Source organism: Triturus cristatus, chromosome 3_1 (genome assembly GCF_964204655.1).
Source record: "Triturus cristatus chromosome 3_1, aTriCri1.1, whole genome shotgun sequence".
Taxonomy (NCBI): domain Eukaryota; kingdom Metazoa; phylum Chordata; class Amphibia; order Caudata; family Salamandridae; genus Triturus; species Triturus cristatus.
The window spans coordinates 256,611,605-256,634,547 of NC_140583.1; the positions used below are offsets into that span (position 1 = coordinate 256,611,605).

At 43.2% G+C, this 22,943-nt stretch overlaps 1 protein-coding gene across 3 annotated transcripts in view; it reads left to right on the top strand.

Annotated features, from left to right (window-relative positions):
* The window catches only part of LOC146860054 (uncharacterized), a 300,404-nt gene that overhangs the window by 272,444 nt on the left and 5,017 nt on the right, over positions 1 to 22,943 (top strand). For all 3 annotated transcript variants that reach the window (XM_085643828.1, XM_085643827.1, XM_085643829.1), the window contains one exon: positions 18,169 to 18,291. In XM_085643828.1, coding sequence (XP_085499954.1) covers positions 18,169 to 18,291 — 123 coding nt within the window. The remainder of the gene's footprint in view (positions 1 to 18,168; positions 18,292 to 22,943) is intronic.

Sequence of the window (22,943 nt, forward strand, 5' to 3'; positions counted from 1 at the left end):
AACTAGCGCATAGAAACAAAGCACCAACCTGCGGCGATCTGGTCGCACTAGACCAAGTCAAAGTCAAAAGTTCAGGCCAACCGCAATAGAGCACAAGTTGAGTTCACTCCCCCATTAGCCCCATGGAAGGTTTACCTTCTGTTTTGTGCCTTGAGTCCAGTTTCCCAGGAACAAGTAAACCAGCAGCAAGGAGTGCGTAGCTGGCCATGGTCAGCAGGGCGCAAAGAGCAAACAAGGCATTGTTGTCTGCTGGGCTGGAGCCTCATGATGGCGATTCATGCGGGCTGACTGTGCTTTCTGCTGTAGAAATAAACAAACTTGGGGTGTCTCACGCTGGCTTCTGGTTCGAGTGGCATGATTCTGGGATGAAGCAGCCAGTTTGCAGCCGCAAATGGCCCAAAAGCATGACTTTGAGCTAGAGAACCACACCAAGGGCCCAGCACCTAAGAGGAACCTCTTGGGGGAGGGGGGTAAGGATGGGGGGGCAGTCAGGAGCTGTGGTCAGATTCAGATCAGGAGGTCAGTAGTCCAGCCCTTATTAGTTACTTTAGGGTCCTGGGTTCAAGATGTGTTCCAGGTCCAATTGTTACATCCCAGGCAAGAGATCAGCAGATCAGTAAGGCAGCAGTTCCATTCTGCTGGAGTGCCACTCTAAAGGAAGTCCTTTCAGCATCACTGCAATTCTACTGATGTTGTGTCGGAGGTCCAGTACATATACCCAGTGGTGCCTTTGAAGTAGGGGGAGACATCAGACATGCCTTTCAAGTGCCCAGATGTTCTTCCTTCCTGCCCTGGCTCCAGACTCTCTACAGGGGTGTATGCATCCCTTTGTTGCGGGACAGGACACAGCCTAAGTGAGGCTGGGTCCAGCTGCTCCCTCCCATCCTGCCTGGATGGCCCATCCAGTCACACCTAAGCTCCCATTGTGTATGGCTGTCTAGGGGGATACACCATGCCTAGCTGTCATCCACCCTAGACCTGTGATCAGAGACAGGCAGCAGGCACCAAATGGCTAAAGTAAAAAGAAATGCCAACTTTAGGACAGTGGCATTGTTAGAATTGCAATTTAAAATTCGACTTCACCATAAGTTTGGATTTTAGATGGTGAGCCCAGAGACACCAGCCATGAAGGGTTTCTCACCTACCTCATAAGGTAATCCTAATGTTTTTCTCTGAGAGAGATGTGCCTTGCAATATTGAACATTTTTCGCAACCATGACATGGAAAACTTCAAAGTAAATTACCTGAATTTTAAATACATAAAAAAAAGTATCCAGGACATACTCTAGGGGTGGGAGAAAACATGGCGGCCACTAGTTGAGCGGCCACGGCACCTTTCCCGTGTGTGGAACCCTGCGCTTGAGCCTTTCTTCTGACGATATGGAAAATTAATGCCGGCTTGTTTGCGGGAAAGTCATGTGGAACCTTAGCGATCCTGGGGGCGTCTTTTAGCGTGGAGGACTTGTTCGGTCCGTATATTTTTTCCCCCGCCCTGCTCGGTGTAAGCTTGGAGCGGAGTTTTCTTAGGATTGCGTACTGCTTCCTTCCTTACCGATGTGTGGGCTTGGTTCCGGGTTTTACTTTCAGCCCGCTGTCCTCTCAGGCGCTCTTCGCTGGAGTTTGGCGTCCCGAGAGCTTCGACGCACGCTAGGCACCTGCCTCAGCTCTCCACGAGGTAGGGGTTTGTTTGGGGGCATTGTGGAGTCTGTTGTCGTGAGACTGGTCACCCTGGAGGGATTACCGAAGGGGGGCTCTGAGGTTCCGGCAGTCAGTGAAGCGGATGCTGGACTATCAAAAGGGGGGGCCATACCAGCTTCGGGTGGTGAGCTAGACTCTGACCCTGAGCCTGTTACTGTAATCGCTTCTGCAAAACTTAGACCCAGACGCCAGGTGACGCAAGTTACTTTATACAATCGCTTGGAAGTTAAAAAATCAAAGAGAAGGGGGAAGAAATGTACAACCTAAGCAAAACTGCTTTATTAAAAAAATCAGTCAGCCGACGCCAGTAGGCTTGGAGGGGACTTCAGAACCCAAAGGTGTTCTGGTAAGAAAGGAAGGGCAGCCATCCTTCCTAGTGGGGTCTGCTTCACGGAAAACAAGGGGAGCTAAAAAACAAAGCCCAACAAGGGGGGGTCCATAAAAATAACGCCCTCTTTGAGTTTCTATATTAAAGTGCTTCCTCAAATATTGGAGCTGACTAAAAGAGAATCTTCCCGAAGTAAGGTAATGGTCATTCAAGATCCTATATCTCCCTCTTCTCCAGGGTTACGAGCTGTCTCCCCTAGGGGCCCCAATCATGAAAATTTGACACAATTAGGACAGGGGGAGATTGAGCTCTCCTCTCCGTCTTCGGTCAGTGTTGTTGAACTTCATCAGAACACAAATGGACCATGCGATCCAAAAATGCGGGAATACCAGCACATATCAGATGACCATCCAGAGTACTCTGTTGGAGAAATGCTCAGGGCTTTATCCCAGGATATCAAACAGTGCTTTCAAGCTTCTACAGCCAACCAAGTTGAAATCGGAACCTTCTGTGAGACTCTTGGATCAAAAGTAGATCTCTTAAATACTAGAACGCTCCTACTAGAAGAAAACGTCACTAACCTTACAGCTAATTTAGAACTTGCTGAGACTGACATAAAATCCCTTAAATCAAGCGAGGCAGCATTATCTGAACGTCTAGAGTCCTTAGAAAACCATGCTAGGCGAAATAATCTCCGACTCCTCAATGTCCCCGAGGATAGAGAAGGAGGAGAACTTAAACAGTTTGTTGTCGCCCTGCTAAAAGAAGCCTTGGGTTCCGAGCCTTCAGATGAGATATTTAAGGACATCCAGTGAATACACAGGGACCCGTTCCGTATCAATTTGCAAAGGCCGAAGCCTAGAAGGATTCTAGTTAACTTCCAGACATATACCCTTAAAGAACAAATCCTCACTTTAGCACTAAAGCAAAAATCTTTTACCGCAAAGGGTTTTACCTTCCAAATTAGATCGGATTTGTCTAGAACAACTCTTGAAAGGCAATGGGAGCTGGGCAGAAGACTAGACTATTTTAGGAAATTGGGCGCAGTAGCCCAGCTGAAATTTCCTGCAACCCTAAAAATAATGTTTAACAACAAGATGCACAACGTGAGGACAGTTATGGCAGCAGATGTACTCCTGAAAGATTTAAGCAAGAATTGATGCTTTAGACATTTTAGTTACTTCAGACATCCAAACGGCAATTAATATAGTAACTGCACGCATAATTAAGTAGTTAAGGGTCACACACGGCTGGGTGCCGAATACTGGACTAGATCCAGATACTTGGGGCAGGGGTTTTCAGGGAGGGCAGGGGTGGTTGCTGGGTCACAGGGGATTGGGGCAGCGATAGGGTCACTTGGGAGATACAGGGTGGGGTGTTGCAAGGGGAAAAAACTAAAACAAAAATGTCCTCCTTCTCAGTGTTAAAACTTTTCCTTTCTTTTTTGGTAGCTTTAATAAAAAAAAAGTGCGTGTTTGTATCACTTTCTTTCTTCGTTTTGAGGCTGACTGGGTTGGTGGGACTGCATATAAATTGGGCAGTCTTTATATGGTGTGGGTAGTTTTTCCATGAATAGTATTCCTGTTCTCTCCTGGGACGTTAATGGTCTGCGCACTAATCATAGAAAACACAGGATTTTTCAATATATACGAGATAGCAGTGCGCAGATCATCATCTTGCAGGAGACACATTTAATAGAGCATGAGCTATCTGCTTTAGCCAAGAAGGCAATATGGATTGACTTTGTAATTTGTACCACACAATCAGTAAACACGAGGGGTGGCAATTCTGGTTAAAAAAACTGCACAAGCAACTCTTAGATCAACAACGGTCGACCCAGGTGGCAGATGGGCTAACGCAGAACTCCAGTTAATTGGTCTGAAAGTAACAATTGCAGGCTATTACGGTCCGAATCAGGATGACCCCTCTTCTCTCAAAAACATGATATCAGCCTTGTTGCTTTTCCCAGAGCCAGTTATATTAGCCGGGGATTTTAATATAGTATTAGATCCATTAGATAAATCCACAAACAATCGTGCATTAACTTCTCACAAAACAAGGGCTTGTCTCATGGGTGTTATGAAGCAAATGGGGTACTTAGATATATGGAGGGTTAGGTCGGGTCTTAGACGTGAATATTCGTTCTGCAACTACAAATATAAACCTCAATCTAGAATTGATTTTATACTTGTTAGTCAATCGTTGAAGTTGGTAAAAAATGTATCCTACCTCCCCTCCCATCTTTCTGACCACTCGGCAGTGAGCCTGGCTATAGATAGAGCTGAGGTATCTATGCTGAGGGCAAGGTCTATGGACCGTTCACTATTGGCATTAGACGGTCTCACTTGCCCTCCGGAGAGAGACCGAAAGTTTTATGGTGAGGAATCTGGATACTGCTTCAGTGGTCAATGTATGGGAATCATTTAAAGCTTTCCTGAGGGGCAACATAACAAGTATTTCGGTCTATAAGAACAAAAAATATAAGGAAGAAATCTCTGCGATAGAGTAAAATTAAAGATACACAATCACTGCTCGACTTGCAAAACCTGCGCTCTCTTGAAGGAGTGCAAGCTAATTTACGTGATCTTAAGGGACAGCTCGAAGCTGTACTGAGTTCACGTCTAATGCAGAGGTGGGAGGCTAGAAAAATAGCCCACTTTGAATATGGTGAAGGTGCAGGGAAACTTCTTGCTTTGAAAGTAAAATCTGACCAAGAAATTATATTAACTCTGTCTTCAAGGATGGCATATCCTATACTTCTGATGTGGATATCAGAGGGGTGTTTCACTCTCTTTTTCAGGCAATTTATGGGGAGGATGGAGATTTAGATCTTTTGAAAATTCAGTCCTGGTTAAGAAATATAAATCTCCCTGCACTAAACCCGGAACAACAAGTGGCGTTAGATCAACTGGTTACCCATGAGGAGGTTTATAGAGAAATAATGAGGCTGAGAAAGGGTAAGGGAGCAGGCTCAGACGGCCTTCCTTCTGAGATATATAGATGTATTGTTAAGGAGGTCGTGCCGGTTCTGACAACCCTATTTAACCAAATTCTTCAAGATGGAATGGCGCCCCCACCCTCTTGGAATAATGCAACTATGACCCTAATACTAAAGCCGGGAAAATAGGCCACAAGCTGTGAATCATGTAGGCCAATTTCTATATTAAATGCGGACTATAAAATCTACGCCTCTATAATGGCTACCAGGCTTGGAAGGGTCGCAGGGGATCTTTTACATCCGGACCAAAGGGGCTTTGTTGGGGGCCGTCACCTGTCAGATTTGACTTATGACTTGATTGGGGCTATAGATCTGGCCTCAACGTGGTCTCTTCCACTTGCAGTGATGACCCTTGACGCAGCGAAGGCCTTCGACAGGGTCAATTGGTTGTTCCTGTCGGAGGCTTTGGCTAAGTTTAAGATCGGGAATAAGTTTAGGCGTTCTATTGCACTCTTATACAGTAAACCATCGGCAAACCTTCTCATAAATGGCTCCCTTGCAGAACCCTTTGAGATCTCTAGGGGAACGCGTCAGGGTTGTCCCCTTTCCCCACTACTGTTCGATTTTATATATTGAATCTTTCGCCCAAATGTTGCGAGATGAACATAGAGTATCTTCTTTCAAGTATGGGGAAAAAAAGTGGCTTTATACGCCGATGATATCTTGATATTTACATCAGATTTGAATAGTGCCTACCCCGCTGTTATTTTGGCACAAGAATTTGGTACAGTCTCAGGTTATAAGGTCAATACATCTAAAACCGAAATAATGGCTTGGAATATGCAGACCCAACATCAGCTCACCCTTTGAAAACTAACGAGATATTTGCGTATACACATTCTTCAAGACATAGATAAGATACCTACCTATAATTTAACACTGGTTGCAAGAGAAACACGGAAGCTAACGAAATCATTGGATTTATTACCCTCGTCTATACTGGGGCGAGTTAATCTAATTAAAATGTCCATTCTGCCTAGATTTACTTTCCTTTTTAGTTCTATTCCTCTATTTTTTGATACTGTCGCCCTGACTAAATTACAAAGTGAACTTAATACATTTGTATGGGCTTCCCGACATTCCAGGATTGCCTGGAAGAAAATTAGAAGGCGTAGGGAGAAGGGAGGTCTGGCAGCCCCTGACTTACAGCTGTATGCCTGGGCGTTTCAGTTATCCCACTCGCGTATGTTATTAAAGATACCTACTAGCAAGGGAGCAGGTAATTTTTTGGCCATGTTGAGAGGGTCTGGTATCCCAGAGGACGGTTTCTTCTATAAATACGGCGACCCTAAGTTTTTCAAAACAGTTAGGTTGAAGGTACTACAGGGGTTGGTAAGAATGTGGGTCAAGCTGAGGGTTTCGCTGAAGTTGGGATATTTCTCTAGTTTTGCTCCAATATGGGACTCTCCAGGGACTCCAGAATGTCAGTTAGACAGTCTATCTTTGCCCCTCAGGACGGCTGGAATTGAGAGGTGGGGAGATCTTTTTGGATAGTACATTAGTTCCCTGGGCGGTCCTCAGGGAGAAAGTAGGTCCATCTTTCTAGATTTAAATATTTGCAACTAACTAGTTAGGCTACCTCAGTTGAAGCTTCCCGAAATAAACATCGATTGGGTAGTGGCAACCAATTTGAGCATTTGATTATACAGAAATCTCCAGTAAAGAACGAAGTTGCTTTTTGGTATTGGTGTATTATGGAAGAGGAGGACTGTGTATTTCAACTGCCAACCTTACTCTGGGAGAGCTGCATCCCACAGCAAGATCTCCAGTCAATATGGTTAAATTCATGCAAAATGCTGTGGGACATTGTAAAACCAGCTTGGCTCCGCAGGAACCACCTCTTCACAATTCATAGAGCCTACTATTCAACTCAGAGGCTAACAAAATTCTCAAATGGTCCACCAGTTTTTTGTGAGATGTGGGGAAATCGCAGCATCAGCTATCCACATGTTTTTGAACTGCCCTGTCCTTGCAGATTTTTGGGAAGGAGTGGGCAATATGCTTGCAAGGTCACTAGGGACACACATTGTTATCAATCTACCAATGCTTATTTTTGGCCTAGCAACAAATCTGGAAGGCCCATCTAAAACTCCTATTTTACGCTATTCTACTCGCTAGAAGAGATCTGCATGAAATGGAAAGACCCTCTACCACCTACATATCAAGACTGGCAGACATCTCTTGAGGCTTTCCAGGTTGGATCTCTCAAGGGCAGGAAATAAGAAGCAAGACTTCTAGAAGCTTTTGAAATGGAACTAGGGTTTTTTTCCCCCCTCTAGTCCAAGGATTACACAGCCCTCCCTCTCTGGTATACCCCTTATCCTTAAGGGTATGATTGAGATGTTCCGGCATTTTAAGCTGAGTTAAGGGCCTCCCAAGTGGGTATTGTCTCCAGATTTGTTTGATTGAGAACACCGGCAGGCTGTGCCTTTTTTAGGTACAAGCCCGCAGATCCAGTGTACTGAGACGGTGGAATTTTCTCTTTATCATCGGTTTGGGCATACCTAAATGGGTTGAGAATGAGGACTAAAAAAAAAAAGTAAGGTTTGGGCCTGGCAAGAGGTTTAACTTGTCAGGTTGACGTGGCAGTTCACAACTACATGGTTAATGATGCAGAAGTAATGGCATGCACACCATCTACTCATTTGATTCCTTGTTTGTCCAAAAGTCCTGAAAGGGTGCATGCGTTACTGGTGTAGTGCCTTGCCCTGGTGGCACTTATGATACAGTGAACTGAGTGGGGCGTCCTTTACGCCCCAAACCAGTCGCCCAGCAAATCCACAATGCTTAAGATTAATCCTTATTTAGCCAAATATTCATACAATTCTCTTTAGCAACTCTTTAACAGCTCAGCTCCACTTCATCCACTTTAGAAGAACCATGCAATTTTCCAGGTTTCTTATATTTTTGATGAGACCATCCGGACTTCTGTCAAAAACACGATCAACACATGATTCATCCCAGGCTTGTTCTTTATTAAAAACCCAAGGCATTTCGGACTACACAAGTCCTTCGTCAGGGGTAACTACAAGTAAAACATGTTTTAGATTAATAATGAACATGTACATAAAACATGATACTTTTGTACAACAAAATCCTGCTAACAGCAATAATCTACTATGCACAAAAAATTGTTTTGCATAATGTAAGATAGCCAAGGAGGGGGATCTGTATTTTGAATGTCTATCCTGCGCAAGCTACATGAGCCTGGGCGTCGCTGTGAGAATGGACCTTAAGGTTGATGAGTAAATGGTAGCACTGGCACCATACAGGCAAAATCATGTATGCATCCTTTGTAATGCCCCACGGGGGTCATCACTGAGACCAACACTCACGTGGCTCCTTAAGCCATCCTGCTTAGACTTTTCTTTGACTTTTAAGACTCCAATAATACCCTGATTAACCTTCAGCTTGAGGCAAATCTTGAAGATACCAGCTTGCACTTTGATAGATATATATTATCTACTGGCGGTCGCCAGTAGATAGTTATAGTTAGGACCGTGTTTCCATAGGAAATCTGAAAATGTTGAATAACTTTGGCGCCGGTTGACGCATCCTCGCGAATTTTTCAAAATAGGTGGGGCGCTCCGCTCCTACCCTAAAGTCTCGGGGTGATTAGTCAAGCCGAGAAAAAAGGGGGGTCCCAAAACGTGTTTTCCCCATGCATTTTTCCATAGGGTCCTTTAGACCAAGGTACAGCCCGAACGGCAGAACAGAATTACTTGAAATTTGGCAGAGAGGTAGTCCTCAGGTCAGGGATGTGCCTTTTGAATATCTGGAGTCAATCTGTTCAGTAGTTCCTGAGAATTTCAGGTAAAAGTACATATATACGGTGAGCGCACGGTGAAAAACCTGAAAAAATATAACTTAGAATTTAAAAAAACGTACAAATTCACTTAAAAAAACCATAGGTGTCACACACGTTATAGTTAGGAATTAGCATTTAAAAAACCTTGCAAATTCACGCGTTTCGAAATTATCTTTCTTCTTCAAAGGCTTGTGGGAAAGGAAAACAAGCTTAGTCCAGTCTCTCCCAGGCCCCCAGAAGCGCCCACCTGCCGGGGCTCATCTACGGGCCTCGCACGCACCAACAGAATATTCACAAGCAAGTGTTCAGGACCACATCTCCCAGAACACTCAGCGTTGACTCATGCAGAGCGGTCCATAGAGGGCGCGCTATCTTTGTGTATTTAACTGGGAGAGACTGGACTAAGCTTGTTTTCCTTTCCCACAAGCCTTTGAAGAAGAAAGATAATTTCGAAACGCGTCGGCAGAAGTGGGAGATGGCTGTGAAAGGGAGCAGGCTGGTGTCTTCCGTACCACTAATAAAGGGCTTAAGCTTGGAGCTCTATGTTCGTGTTCGAGTGCTTCTCAATCTATTGGTGCAAGCAGGAGCAGGATATATATATATATATATATATATATATATATATATATATATATATATATATATATATAGTTCCACAATGCAGCAACGCATCAGATGCACTCCTTCCCAAATGAATGTCCAAACACAGGCTTGAGGCTTCACGGTGATTTATTCATCAAAAATAAAGCCACTTTTACCCAACGCGTTTCGGCGTAACCGCCTTGGTCACGGGTAATTACACGTTTGGTGCTATACAATTTTTAAACAAAAAACGTGACAAAAATAATAGTAACAGAAATAGGACTGACATAGAAACTGCAATACATGATGCCTAAATTTTCGGCCATTTTGAAGCAGTGCCACTTACATATGAAGAACTGCAATATTACACTCATGCTTATGTCTATAACTTTTCTGACCCTGAGATGGCACCGCGATATAAGCGTCCCGGTAATCTCTGAGAGTGTGGCTCGATATATATATATATATATATATATATATATATATATATATATATATCTATCTATCTCTCTACTGGCGGTCGCCAGTAGATAGTTATAGTTACAACCTAGTTTCCATAGGAAATCTCAATTCTATTTTGAATAACTTTGGCGCCTGTTGACGAATCCTTGCGAAATTTTCAAAACTATTGGGGTGCTCCGTTCAGCTCCTACCCTGAAAGTCTCAGGGTGATTCGTCAAGCGGGGGCCGAGAAAAAGGAGGGTCGCAAAACGCGTTTTCCCCATGCATTTTTCCATAGGACCTTTAGTCACAGCTACAGCCAGAACGACTGAACAGAATTACGTGAAATTTGGCAGAGAGGTAGCCATAAGGTCAAGGAAGTGCCTTTTGCAGGTCTGGTGTAAATCTGTTCAGTATTTCCTGAGAAAATAGCATTTAAAAGCATATCAATATCTATACGCGCGCACTGTGCGCGCACCCTGCCGTGCGCGAGCGCAATTCTGATTGGTTGTTAGATGTCGGTAAACATTCGAATCGGTCGAAACCAGTATGTCGGCTGCCATTTTGTCTCTCGCAGTCTGAGGGGGTGAAAAAAAAGGTGGAGAACGTGAAAAAGGGGCAGAGTGGACAGTTCCTGTCCCCCTAGCCTTGGTCAGGGGGGGTCACAGAAGGACCCCCAAGGGAGAAAACATTTTTTTTTTTTTTTTTAAATCGCGAGGTGCGCGCACCGAGCGCGCACGGCACGCACTGCGAACCGTGGGCGCTCGGTGCGCGCACGGTGAAAAACCTGGAAAAAAAATAATTAATAAATACATAACTTGGCATTTAAAAAACCGTACAAATTCACTGAAAAAACCATAGGTTTCACACACGTTATAGTTACGAATTAGCATTTAAAAAACCTTGCAAATTCACTTAAAAAACCATAGGTTTCACACATGTTATAGTTAGCTGGACATTTCACTCGTAAAAAACCAATGAAATTCCCACGTTATAGTTAGTGCAGGCAACTATAACTCACGCGACCGCAATCCTCTGCTGATGACGTCAGATATTACATCACTGACGTGTGTCTTTCTGAAAAATAAATATTTGTAATATATGTATAGCTAAAGATTAATGGAAGAAGACATGGGTAAATAAGTGTCTAAATACAGTGATGTAATATCTGACGTCATCAGCAGAGGATTGCGGTCGCGTGAGTTATAGTTGCCTGCACTAACTATAATGTGGAAATGTCATTGTTTTTTTACGAGTGAAATGTCCAGCTAACTATAACATGTGTGAAACCTATGGTGTTTTTAAGTGAATGTATGTATATGTGTGTCTCTATCTCTATCTCTATCTCTATCCTCACCCCTTGCAAGCTTGGTGACTCATCTGAAGTCATTGGCCAACAAGAGTGTCCTTCATAAAACAAAGTATGCCTACTCCAGATATTTAGGCACCTATGATACGAGTCACTGAATCGAATCATAAGAATTAAACACAATGAAGTGTTAACTGTATTAAAGCAAATGCACAAATCCATTGAATTGGACAAACAATTATTCAGGGGTAACAAAGAAATAAAAAATGAATTAAACAGGCCTGCAAAACTAAAGCCATTGCATTCACTTTATGTATATTGCAGAATAAAACATTTGTTTGGGTACAGAGTCTCGCAATGTGAGACAAATGTATGTCAACTCCACTCTCAAACAATTGAGTTGTACAATTCTTTCTAATTGTAAGTAAATTACAGAACATTAATGGAAATGTGGAATAGCATTTATATGGCCTGCAGCATGGTGGAGAATTGTTTTTTTTAACCTCTCCCCCAGCACCCCTGAACCAGGACTCATAGTTCAAAACTTTGGCTTCTAGATCACTTTTATCTCACACGAACAAGGTTTGGGCTGCTGAAAGAACTGGCTAAAACTGCGCCTCTTCTTCCAACACCTCATTTCAGTGCAGTCTACTATTACATTCTGACTTTACTAAGGCAATGCTACTTAACATAAGAATTCTCATTTGTCGTCTTCAGCGACTGCAAACCATTCTGAATGCAGCAGTCAGGCCACTCATTGTATTAAATAAGAACAAGATCACTTTTCTCATCCTACCTCCGCTCAGATTCTTGTTCAGAAGTGTTAAAGTTTCAAAACACTTTGCGTAAGTTACTAAACTGAGTAATACTTATCCATATATTGTGTATCTCTACTGATACTTCTAAACTTGTTCTTAGAGCATCTCTTCAGGCTTTTAGTCATTCCTAAAGTAAAAGAAGCCTACATTGGTGGCTGAGCCTTCTAGTTAACCCTGCCTTGATTTGGGATGATTATTTTTCGTGAACTCATTTGCAATACATACACTTCAACATGCGGCTCAAAAGCTGGGTTTTCGCTTGGCGCAGCATCTGCCTTGCCTGAGTTTTCCTTCCTGCTCCTCGGTTATCTAGCACTACTCTTTAAGTCACCAAGTGCTCTATACAAATCGGTATTAATTTGTGGGTTAGCTTCCCTGCTCAATGAATGGAGTGTTTTAAATTCTTCTTGATTTAACTGTTCAAGCCTTGGTTTTAGCAAGTATCTGTGTTTGACCATCAAATGCTTGTCAAATTTCTAGTTGCTTTGGAGCGGTTTTCTCTCACCAGCGAGACAATCGCTCATTATATTTTATTTAGAAAGTTTTATATAGTGCGAACATTACCACCGATGGTATCGGAGCGCTTTACAGTTTATACATAAAGAAGGGTACAAGCAAACAAAACAGAACCAACAAAGCAAAAAATTCAGTCTTATAAAGTCCGACATTCTCGTGAACCAGGCAGCTGGGCCACAAAATCAACAGTAAATTCCCAATATCAAATGGAGTAGCCAGACTGAGGCAGAAATGTCTATCAGGAGCCCTTTGTCTTCTTTTTTTGAAGAGCTCAGTGGAAGGGTTCACCCTGACTTTGGGGAGAAGGGAGTTCCAGATCCTCTGAGCCATACCTGAGGGCTCGATTGTAGGTTTTTTTTTTTTTTTCTTGAATTTTGTGGCTTGAGCAATAGGGTGCTGGTGCTTTAGGAGGCACTCTCCACATGACCCCTCTAGTTTCTGATCGTGGTACAGAGGGGTATTGAAGTGGATGGGTTTGTGTGCCATGCATGCAATTTTTAACTGTATCTGAGCTTCATATGAAAGCCAGGTCAGGGCCATCAAGTCCGGAGAAATATGGTTGTATTGGTTAGTGTCAGTTATGAGCCTGGTAGCAGAATAGAGGGCAACACTGAGAGGAGCCGTCTTCACTCGGGGCAAAGCGTTGCCTTACCATAGTCCAGCTTTGAGATCACTAATGGTTGCACTGCAATCTTTAGTTCATGAGCAGGGAGAAAGGGTTTGAGTTTCCTTAGGATGCTGAGTTGGAAGTTCGCTCCTTTGGTGAGGGTACTGATGTGCTTCTGCATGTTCAAACTTTTGTATAACATGAGACCCAGAGAGGTTGCCGAATCAACGAGGAAGTCTACAGTTAAGACCAGTAAGCTGATTCAACCATTGTTCCATGACCGGAGATTGCTTTTGGGGTGCAATTAGGAGGAATTCCGTTTTGAGGGCATTTAGCTTCAGGTGGTTACATGTCAGCCTGCTTTGTGTTTCTAGAAGGGCCGAGTTGAGGGACTGAATGTCCTCGGGAGAGACTATCTTCAGGTATAGTTGGGTAACATCCGCATACATGTGATAATGAATGCTGGATGATTTCAGAATTTGCCAGGCTCCATGAATATTCTCTTGTTTGTTGGCTGTAGTTAAGTTGACAGTTGTAATTTATGCTACTGCCATCTCGCTTCCTAAACCTTGATCCAAAAATCTCCCTTGGTGAGCCGGTAAGACGGTCTGTTCTTCTCCAGAATCTGTTTATAAAGTATGAATTTCTCTTTTTTATTATTTCTAGTTGATATGCCTATCCTTGTCAAGAGTATGTGAACTGGATGGAAGTACATTCGATGAAGCTTCCACCAGCCTCCTATTCCAAGTGTGCTTCTAGTATTTCCAGAGATTGTTCTAAGCTGAGGTTTAGGCTGTGTCTCGGAGGGTTGAATGCAGATCTGAAAAGGCCAGAACAAGAGCGCTTATTTTTAGCGATTGGATAATGTGAGTAATTCAGCATAATCTGTAAGACTTGTTGAGCTTCTATAGTGTTTGTGCAGATCTCACGAATTGTCTAAATTCTTGGATGACTTCAGGTTCCTGATGAGTCTTGCTGTACAGGACACATCTACGTGGTCATCCTTGGAGTGAAAGTTTGTAGTTTGTCCTTGTAGTTTCAGGAGTAGCAGGGTCTTGCGGCTCCGTAGCAGATATTGAAGTTTGACAGTCGAAAGAGTATTGGAGGTTCTACTTACTAAGTGTTCCCCTCTCACCACCGACACTTGTGTGTAATCACTTGTAATGTTTCTAGCTGCTGCAAGATGGAGAAATGTTGTGTAGTAGGCTGCTTCTGCGTTCCTACACAGTTCATCAGCTTTATCAGTACCTGCTCTAATTGTGATAATTTGTTCTGATTTAATGGTTTGTGATCTCTCTGAGGGACCTCAATGGTCTATCATCTGAAGGGAACCTTGAGGTGTGACTCCACTGTGTGGTCTTTTGAATTCGTACTCCAAATTTGTGGTCCTCTTATTTCTAGCTTCTCTCCGCAATCTGAACAAGATACTTACTTACTATGAAGAAACATGCCATAGCTGTCTCACATGGCCATTTGCTTTATCTCTATGTTCGGAGGCACTGATTGATGCATTAAAGGATCCACAACCTTTAACAGATTTCACAGCTCCAGATGCCCCTTACCTGGGTTTCCTAAAAAAGTGAAATCTGAGATTTTGCCATGAGGAGAGCTTAGTTATTTTAGAGCAATATTTTATACATGAAGCTGTGCTTTAAAGAAAGCAGCGAATACAAACTACAATTTGATTTGCTACCGAAAAAATAACCACTAGCCAGGTTCTGCCTTTTATATGGAGCCATATATGCTTCGAAGGCTTATTTTTAAACTGATTCAAAGTGATCTTGAACAGTGATGTCCGGGAAGCCATGTAGTCTTAAAATCTACTGGATATCTGCAACTGTCTCAACAGTTCTCTGGTCTCAGTTTAGATGGGAGACTCTCTTACTTTGTCTTTAGGTTTTCACTTTGGTGAATAGTTTTTTTTGAGGGCTTACTGTGATTCCTGCAATATCCCTCTATGTTTCTGCTAGTGGCGTTTAGCTACTTAAAGGATTCATTGCATAAGAATGATGTGCAAAAGCAGGTGAATTTTGCAGCTCAATCCGTTGTAAAGCAAGTAACTCCACATAGCCCATAAGCCAAGACAGACACATATATCTGTATCCTAAATAGCAAAATGAATAAAATTACAATTTGTGGCATAATTTTAAAAAAAAGAAGAAAATCCTACAAAATTTATTTGACAAATGTAATGAAGTCACAATTCCATATATCTCACCATGATAACTTAGATTTAATTACTTCCAAATTATTTTAGCACATGTATTCCACAGTCTGTATTCACATATCTAAACCTAAAATGTAGAGCGGGGCCTCTGCTCTGGAACGCAGTCACTTTCGCTCATTTTGCTTTTGTTTACTTCGGAAAATGGCTGTTGTAGTGGAACTGCTAGTCCGGACTACTGCTCCTGGTGGCTCCATCATTAGTAGTTTTCTAGATCTTTGCAAAACCGCAAATCCATTTGTAAGCTGCCATTTCTGACCAAGGTCCTGGTTCAGGTGGTAGCAAAGTTCATGAAACACCAGTAGAGCCACTGGGTCAAGTTTCGCTTCCAATTAAGATGTGTACTGTTTTACGCTTCTTTGACATCCAGGATTAAATATTTTTATGTAATAGAGAATTACTAATCTGAATGAGTTTTTCTCATGCTCTGGTGGTTCTAATGCTGCAGATCTGGAAAAATATTAAAGTGGCTTGTATGTATGGCAATGTTTCTGCACTCCAAATAGTTGAAAATCGTCGTCAAAGAAATTGGAACGAGCATTGGAGACCAACAAAGTACGACAGTTCTGTATCCTGATGTACTAGTGCCAGTCAAAGCCAACTGGAGTATTGGATAGATAAGTTGTTCTTCAGTGGTTTAGTCCTAGTAAGAATATTTGCTACTCTGTGGGTCCAGTGCTGAACTTTTTAAAGTTAATTAGCTCATTGTAAGTGGAACCTCCACATGAAACATTGTGACGTTCATTTTTATACAATAGGTGTTTCTGAATGTTGTCGTAATGAATGTGTGCAGACTGCACAACAATGCATGAAAAGAAATATCTGATTGGTGAGAGGATGTGGTCGAACAGCTAGGACGGTTGACCTCTGAGCTGGGAAACCGGGTTCGAGTCTCAGCAGGGACACCAAACCTGTGATTCTGGGCAAATCAGTTCATCTCACCGTACCTAACTAAAACAAAAATAAATGTCTGTAAAGCAACTTGTGCTCATGTAAAGGGCTCTGGTACAACATGTGAGTTCTTCCTTGCAGTCAAATGCGTTCTTACATGATCAGCTGTTGCTCCCTTTCCCTGCGTGCCTAAACAACACGGTCTGAATGACTGCATCTTAACCACACATTGCTTTACCACGCATGCCTTTACTACGAATTTTCGTGGTATAGGCATGCATGGAAAGGGGTATGCATGGCTAAGCTCGCCACCCCCTTCCCCTACGCCCGAAGGCACAAATTCACCCACGCACCCCTCCCGCCCTGAGTTGCAAATACCCCTACCCCCTCCCAACCCCCACGCTGTACCCTCCCCTTAATCCTGTCCAGCCCTGACACAGCCCTAAGAACTGCCCCGCCCTCCCCTACGCCCTAAACTATCCCAACTATCTATTCCCCTGCCCTGAGGCCTAATACCTTAACCCCGAATTCAAAAAACTACCCCAATACTCCCCCAGCCCTAAAAACTACTCCGACCCCCCCCCCCCCCCCGCCCTGACAACTTGTCCCAGCCCAGACAAATTGCTACACCCCCAGCCATGAAAATTACCCCGCTCAACCCCTAGCCCACAAAACTATCCGACTCACCCCCAGTTCAGAAAACAACCCTGACTCACCCCCAGCCCACAAAACTACCCAAACCCATTCCCAGCCCACAAGAGTACCCGGCCCAGCCCCACTTACCTCACCGCGAATCTCCGCCTGCTTCCATCCGTCTGAAGGTAGACTGCCCCAGCCCACCCCATCCCACAAACCTACCGCCAGCCCACATACATACTCCAACCCCCCCCACAGCACATAAAACATTCCCAACCCCAGCTCACAAAACCACCAACCCCCAGACCACAAAAGTACCCCAACCATCCTCCAGCCCAACTTAAAATAACCCCGAACCAGCCCACACAACCTCAAGCTCCCCATCCCACAAAAGTACCTCGACCCGCCACAATTGCCTCACCGCAGATGTCTCCCTGCTTCCGTCCATCCACAAGTCCTACCGCGCATTGCCTTAACCATGTATATGCCTTAACCACGCATGTGGATGGTTAAGGCATGCATGGTAGGGCTTGCAGAGTCTGAACACACGTGGTTTCGACCGCGGGGTTCCAACTGTGTCCCTATTTGACCCTTTGTCATTCTGTTTACTCTCCTTTAAAAAAGTGGGCCCTCATTTCAGTTGTCAGATTATGAAGTACTTGATGGTTGTTGGTTTTAAGAACTTTCTTCTTGATTGGCTGGACCTCTGAAGGGCAGAGCTCGAATTATCTGTGCTTTTATCCTCCTCCCCCTCACTTCTCTTTATCCCATACGGTATGTCATATTCAAGTTTTAATATTCTGTCGACGATGTGGAGACGTGAGGGAGGAGGGACTGGTATGATAACTGGATCTTTTGCTATGCTTGTTATCCTATGTTGGAACACGTGGATGCCTTTGTTCAAATGCCAATAAAGAAATTTAAGCAAAAAAATGGACTTGATGCTGGTGCAGTACTATGAAACTGCCTGGATTTCTGACTTCGAGACCTGACATCTAGATGATTGCGAAGCAATTTTATGTCCGTTTCATCTGAAAAGCGTAATCTGCCTTCGGGTGAAGCCCTGATAGATTGGTTGATACGAAGCTTAGTCTTTAAGATTCAGTAATTTGCTCACTAAGCCCACTCCAAACTATCCACAGAAACCGTATGATTGTCCACTTATAGGGCCTGGTCATAGGTCTAGTGGCTGGTGCAGTTGTTCTACACCTGTTTTCAATACTCCAATACTCTGCAACTGTGTTCAGGTTTAATGTTACCGATTTTACTTGTTATTGGTCTAAGCTGTGACATCTGTCTGTTCAATCTCTAGTTTTTAAAGACCAATGCGTTTGGCCGCCATGGGAAGGCGATCATCCAGAGGCCACGAGACCCTGAAGGGGTTCAATACAACCTGGAGCTGGCCAACCGAGGATACCGTGCTACAGCGAAGTAGGTGAGCAATGTTTGTGTTTGTGGAAATGCTGCGGTGCTGCTGTTCAAGATTTACTCTGTGGCATTGGGGATACGCCACCACAAAACATTGTATAAAGACACAGCACTGCCCACTGAAGAATCGGGGTACGTTTATATATTGGATTTCATTGGAGCGGTTTAACCCTCCAAGGCAAGTACATTGAAAGTCATGTGTTTTATATCAAGTAAGCCATTCCCTACATTTATGGATCCATTTATTTACCATTCTTGTCGTCCTTTACATCCCTGCAGCATGTGCCATCTGTTCCTTCTAAGCCAATGTATTACCAGGAATTTGCATATTTTATTAACTTTATTTAATTTTTTTTAAAGAATTGCTAGATTAATGTAGTTTACTTATGAGGGAAGCAAGTTGTCTCCCTAATTGATGGTCTTAAAATGCAGACCAGTGCATCCATACTCCAGCAAAACCCATTCCTTCGGTCCAGATGAGGACACATTCAGAGTATCCCAGACATACAGCTTATATATCAAACCGTCATAAAGGCACTCATAGGGGCAAATCTGAGGTGCAAAGACCTTCAGGGTGAACATGAGATGGTAGGAAATTACACTAAAGCTGAATGTGTGTTGACCTTACTTCAAAAATTCTCGAAGTACAGATACATCTTCAGAGCGGTCATGTCTTCCATCCTATCTAGCAAATTGAGGCATACCTATTTACACACGTCTATATTTACCACAGAGTGCCCCCATGTTACTGTTGCATTTAGACATTGTTATAAAAGGCGGCAGATTTGATCACACTCCTACCATTGCTATACTGGTGTAGAATTTGATATACTGAGGAATTGTTTTTTTTATATATTTACAAAAAATGGTAGCCCTGAATCATGACTGCACTTTTTAAAAGATATTGCTCCCAATTGGCCAATCACTTGTATACACATTTTAGGTATGGAATCCTATTTAGAGCTTTTACAAGTAACTGGTCTACTACCAGTTCTTCTTTGACTCCAGATTGTTGTCCAGTTTGTTTTGCAGAGAAGGAAACGAGAACAAGTTTTCTCCTGTCTTGCCTATGTGGTTCACTCGAAGTGGATTATATCAATATGCTGTTTGCGTTTTACGATACAAAGGGGCGTTGTGAAGGCGGTTTCCCCTTGCGGATATTGAAATTTGATACGAGAAGTTCAAATGTTTTTAATGTGGCTCGTTTTTTATCTGCAGACTATCTGCAAAACAAAAGGTGATCTTGATGCAATGAATTGTCTGTGTATATGAAAATGTTTAGGGACTTTTGTATGCACTTTTGTATCTGTTTTTGATAACTTGTATTTTAATGATGTATATTTTGTGGAGACGTGCCCTTAAACAATATTGTTAAAAATAAATACGATTTTTTTTTTTTTAAAGCCAAATAAGGTTTTGGTTGGTTCCGGTCCTATCAATTTCGTATGGCTTTTAACTGGAAACCATGGCCTGCATCTAACGTCTGTGGAAATTATTAAATACACAAATATCAAAAAAATACTAATACCCCTACATTACATGCCAAGAGTGTTAACTGAAAAACACGCTGCATACCTTTCAATTGATGACACAGTGTAGCCGCATTTTTATTTGTTTCATATTTGTATTTTTAAAACCTGAAGGGCATCAGATTTCACCTTGTGCAACAGTTCAAACAGTGTTAAAGTGAAAACTCAACGCAAAAAGGATGTCACAACAAGTTAGCAAAGTAGTTCTTTCTTTAATAAATTAAACCAGACCAAAACGACTAACATCCAATAAGTAGGACCGGAGCTCTCCAATTTTAAAGATTTCAGGGAATGAAGCTCCAAAAAGTGCCAATTGTGGATATCTGGTTGCACAAGACCGGGACAGTCGCATGTTCAGGCCAACCTTATTGGATCGCTTGCGGGCTACAGGAACCCAGTTAGGTCCACTGAACAAAGTACCTTAAATCCTGCATTGCACAGTCGGGGTTCCAATTAGTGGTGGTGGTTGCAAGTTTTAGCTATGGGTCCGGTCCACACAGCAATTTCGGCCCTGCTCTAGTTTGCACAGCAGAGGAGATGCATCGGTTCCGATGGATCCACAGAGGATAGCAGAGCACCTTAAGGCCACTTCCAAGGGTCCAGTACTGGGGTGCCACCACTTGGAAGTGTAGACTCTGCAGATGGCAAAGTCCAGGTGCATGCGCAAGGTTGTTGGAAGTCTGTTGTGTCCATGAGGCTTCAGATCGAAGGCCAGCCAACTGGCCCTTGAAGTCACTATGGGTTCAAGAGTTGCAGGTCCAGTCCTTCTGACCCAGGCAAGAGGGCAGCAGATCAGCACAGCAGGGCGGCAGTCCTTTAGAGTAGCAGCCCAGCAGAGTGGTGCTCCTTTCAGTAGCATAGCAGTCCTTCTCCTGTCCGAGAATCCACAGCTCCAGAAGCATACTGAGGTCCAGTATTTATACCCAGTTCGGCCGTTGAAGTGGGGAGAAGTTTCTAGAGCCATGCATTTGAAGTGTACCGGTGCCCTGCATTTCTGGGCCTTGCTCCAGACTAACTGCAGGGGTATGCAGCCCTTTGTGTGGAGACAGGACACAGCCTATTCAAGTGTAGGTGGAGCTGGCTCCAGCTCTTCCCTTCCATCCTCCAAGTGATGCCCGTCCAGTCGCACCTGACCTTACCATTGTGTGTGGCTGTCTAGGAATAATGCACAAAGCCCAACAGTCACCCACACCTAGTCATGTAACGCAGAGACCGGTTGGAGGCACCAAATGGCTAAGGCAAGAAAATACAAACTTAAAGTGCAAAAAGAACAATTCCTGGACAGAAGGCTGAACATTGTCAAACATTACCCCCAGTACAGAGATCTGTACCTTAATCATTGTTTTCTCACCATACCATTCCAGTTTGCACCCAGGCACATGCAAATCAGTCTTGACCCTGCTCAACAGTCCAGTCTGATTTGCCAAGTACTCTGTGGACTAGAAACAAGCATCCTGGAATGGTATCACGGTATCACCCCTCATTAGCCAGGCTAGCATAAGTCCAGTTACATGGAGAGTATGGGGCCCTCGTCTGTAATTACCCGTTCACTTAGTGACAAATGAAAAAAGAACAATTGATGGATGGAATGCTGAACAATGTCACATTCACCCCCATATAAAGATCTGGACCTAAATCCATCTGTTCCTTTTCTCACCATGCATTCCAGTTAGCACCCAGCCACATGCAAATCAGTGTGAGGGGTCTGGCCTGAAAGGAACCATTGGTGAATAACACATCCTATCAAATACACCCAGTGCCCCAGCTGGAGAGCCCATGACTGTATGGGAATGGCAATCATCCAATATTTTGCGAACCGTCTCTGCAGTGGAAGTACGCAGCACGGATTTCAAGTGCTATGGTTGTTTCTCTTGGTGATGTATCCCCTTCATGCCCAAAGTATGGGTGTAGTTTGCAACTGCAAATATTAAAACCTTTAGAAATTCTGTGCACACCAAAGGATTTCTACCGTGAAAATCAGTGAGAACATAGCAAGGTAGGGCCGTGAGTCAGTCACGGTTTCATATTGGGCACTTTCCAAAAGACACTCATCACCATTTGCAATCCCAAATTGAATTTGCATTTTGGAATCTGGATGTGCTAGTATGAGAGTATTTAGTTGGCTCTTGTTGCCTTTCAGGGCAGCAAGTTCAATTAAATGTTATCTCTGTGCCGTGTTTCATCCTGCGTTTGTGTGCCTCTTTAATATGAAGGCTCTTTGGACTTCTACTTGCTGTTGGCATTATTTAAAAATCAAATGTAAAATCAGAGGAGGCTTTAGGATGCAACAGAGTTGAGGCCTTATAGTATTTGTGTGGGTCTTAGGCTGAAGTGGAGGGTCTCACCGGTGGAAGCCTTTTATCCCAGTCATTCGTGTAAAGATGCTTTGTCCTATTCGCGGATATTGAGTAGATTTGCCAAGCATGGCGAAGAATCTAACAGAGAACCTATACGAAGGAAAGTAACCTGCCAACAACTATGATAAGACAAGGCCCAGTGCAGGGTCCAAAAGGATAGATGCTCTAGACCAAAAGGCAAACCAGGACAAGAGGCAACTCAGAAAAAATGTGTCACAGAATTCATTAAATCATTTTTTATTTTTTTGGTTTTTTTTTAATTGATTTACTTGAAATTATACATGGATATACACACACAAGTTTTTTTTACTTTAGACGTATTGATAAATTACACCCGACAAGGTTGAAAGTAAGGAGCCTAACAAATTTCACATATAAAACAGATAATCATCCCACACACTCCCTCAAAACAACACAATCCTACTACTACACATTCAACAGCAACATCAAACCTCGGGTCATATCAGTACACATAAAATAAAAACAATGGGTAATTTGAAGGGAAATTCTGTAATTCAAATCCCCTAGAGGGAATTTCAGCAGCCCGATAGGCTAAGGAACACCGGTAAATACGATCTCAGGAGCCCAATGGGCTTACAAACGCCAACGCGCGTTTCAGTGTCACGACCAGATGGGGGCTACACCTTCATCAGGGCGAGGGAGGTGAGGTGGGACGAACACACCTGGGAATAAAAAACTGTACAAGTACATACAAATATAAATACACATTCAGTTGTCCTCAAAATATACGCATGGGGTGATAATCACATGAT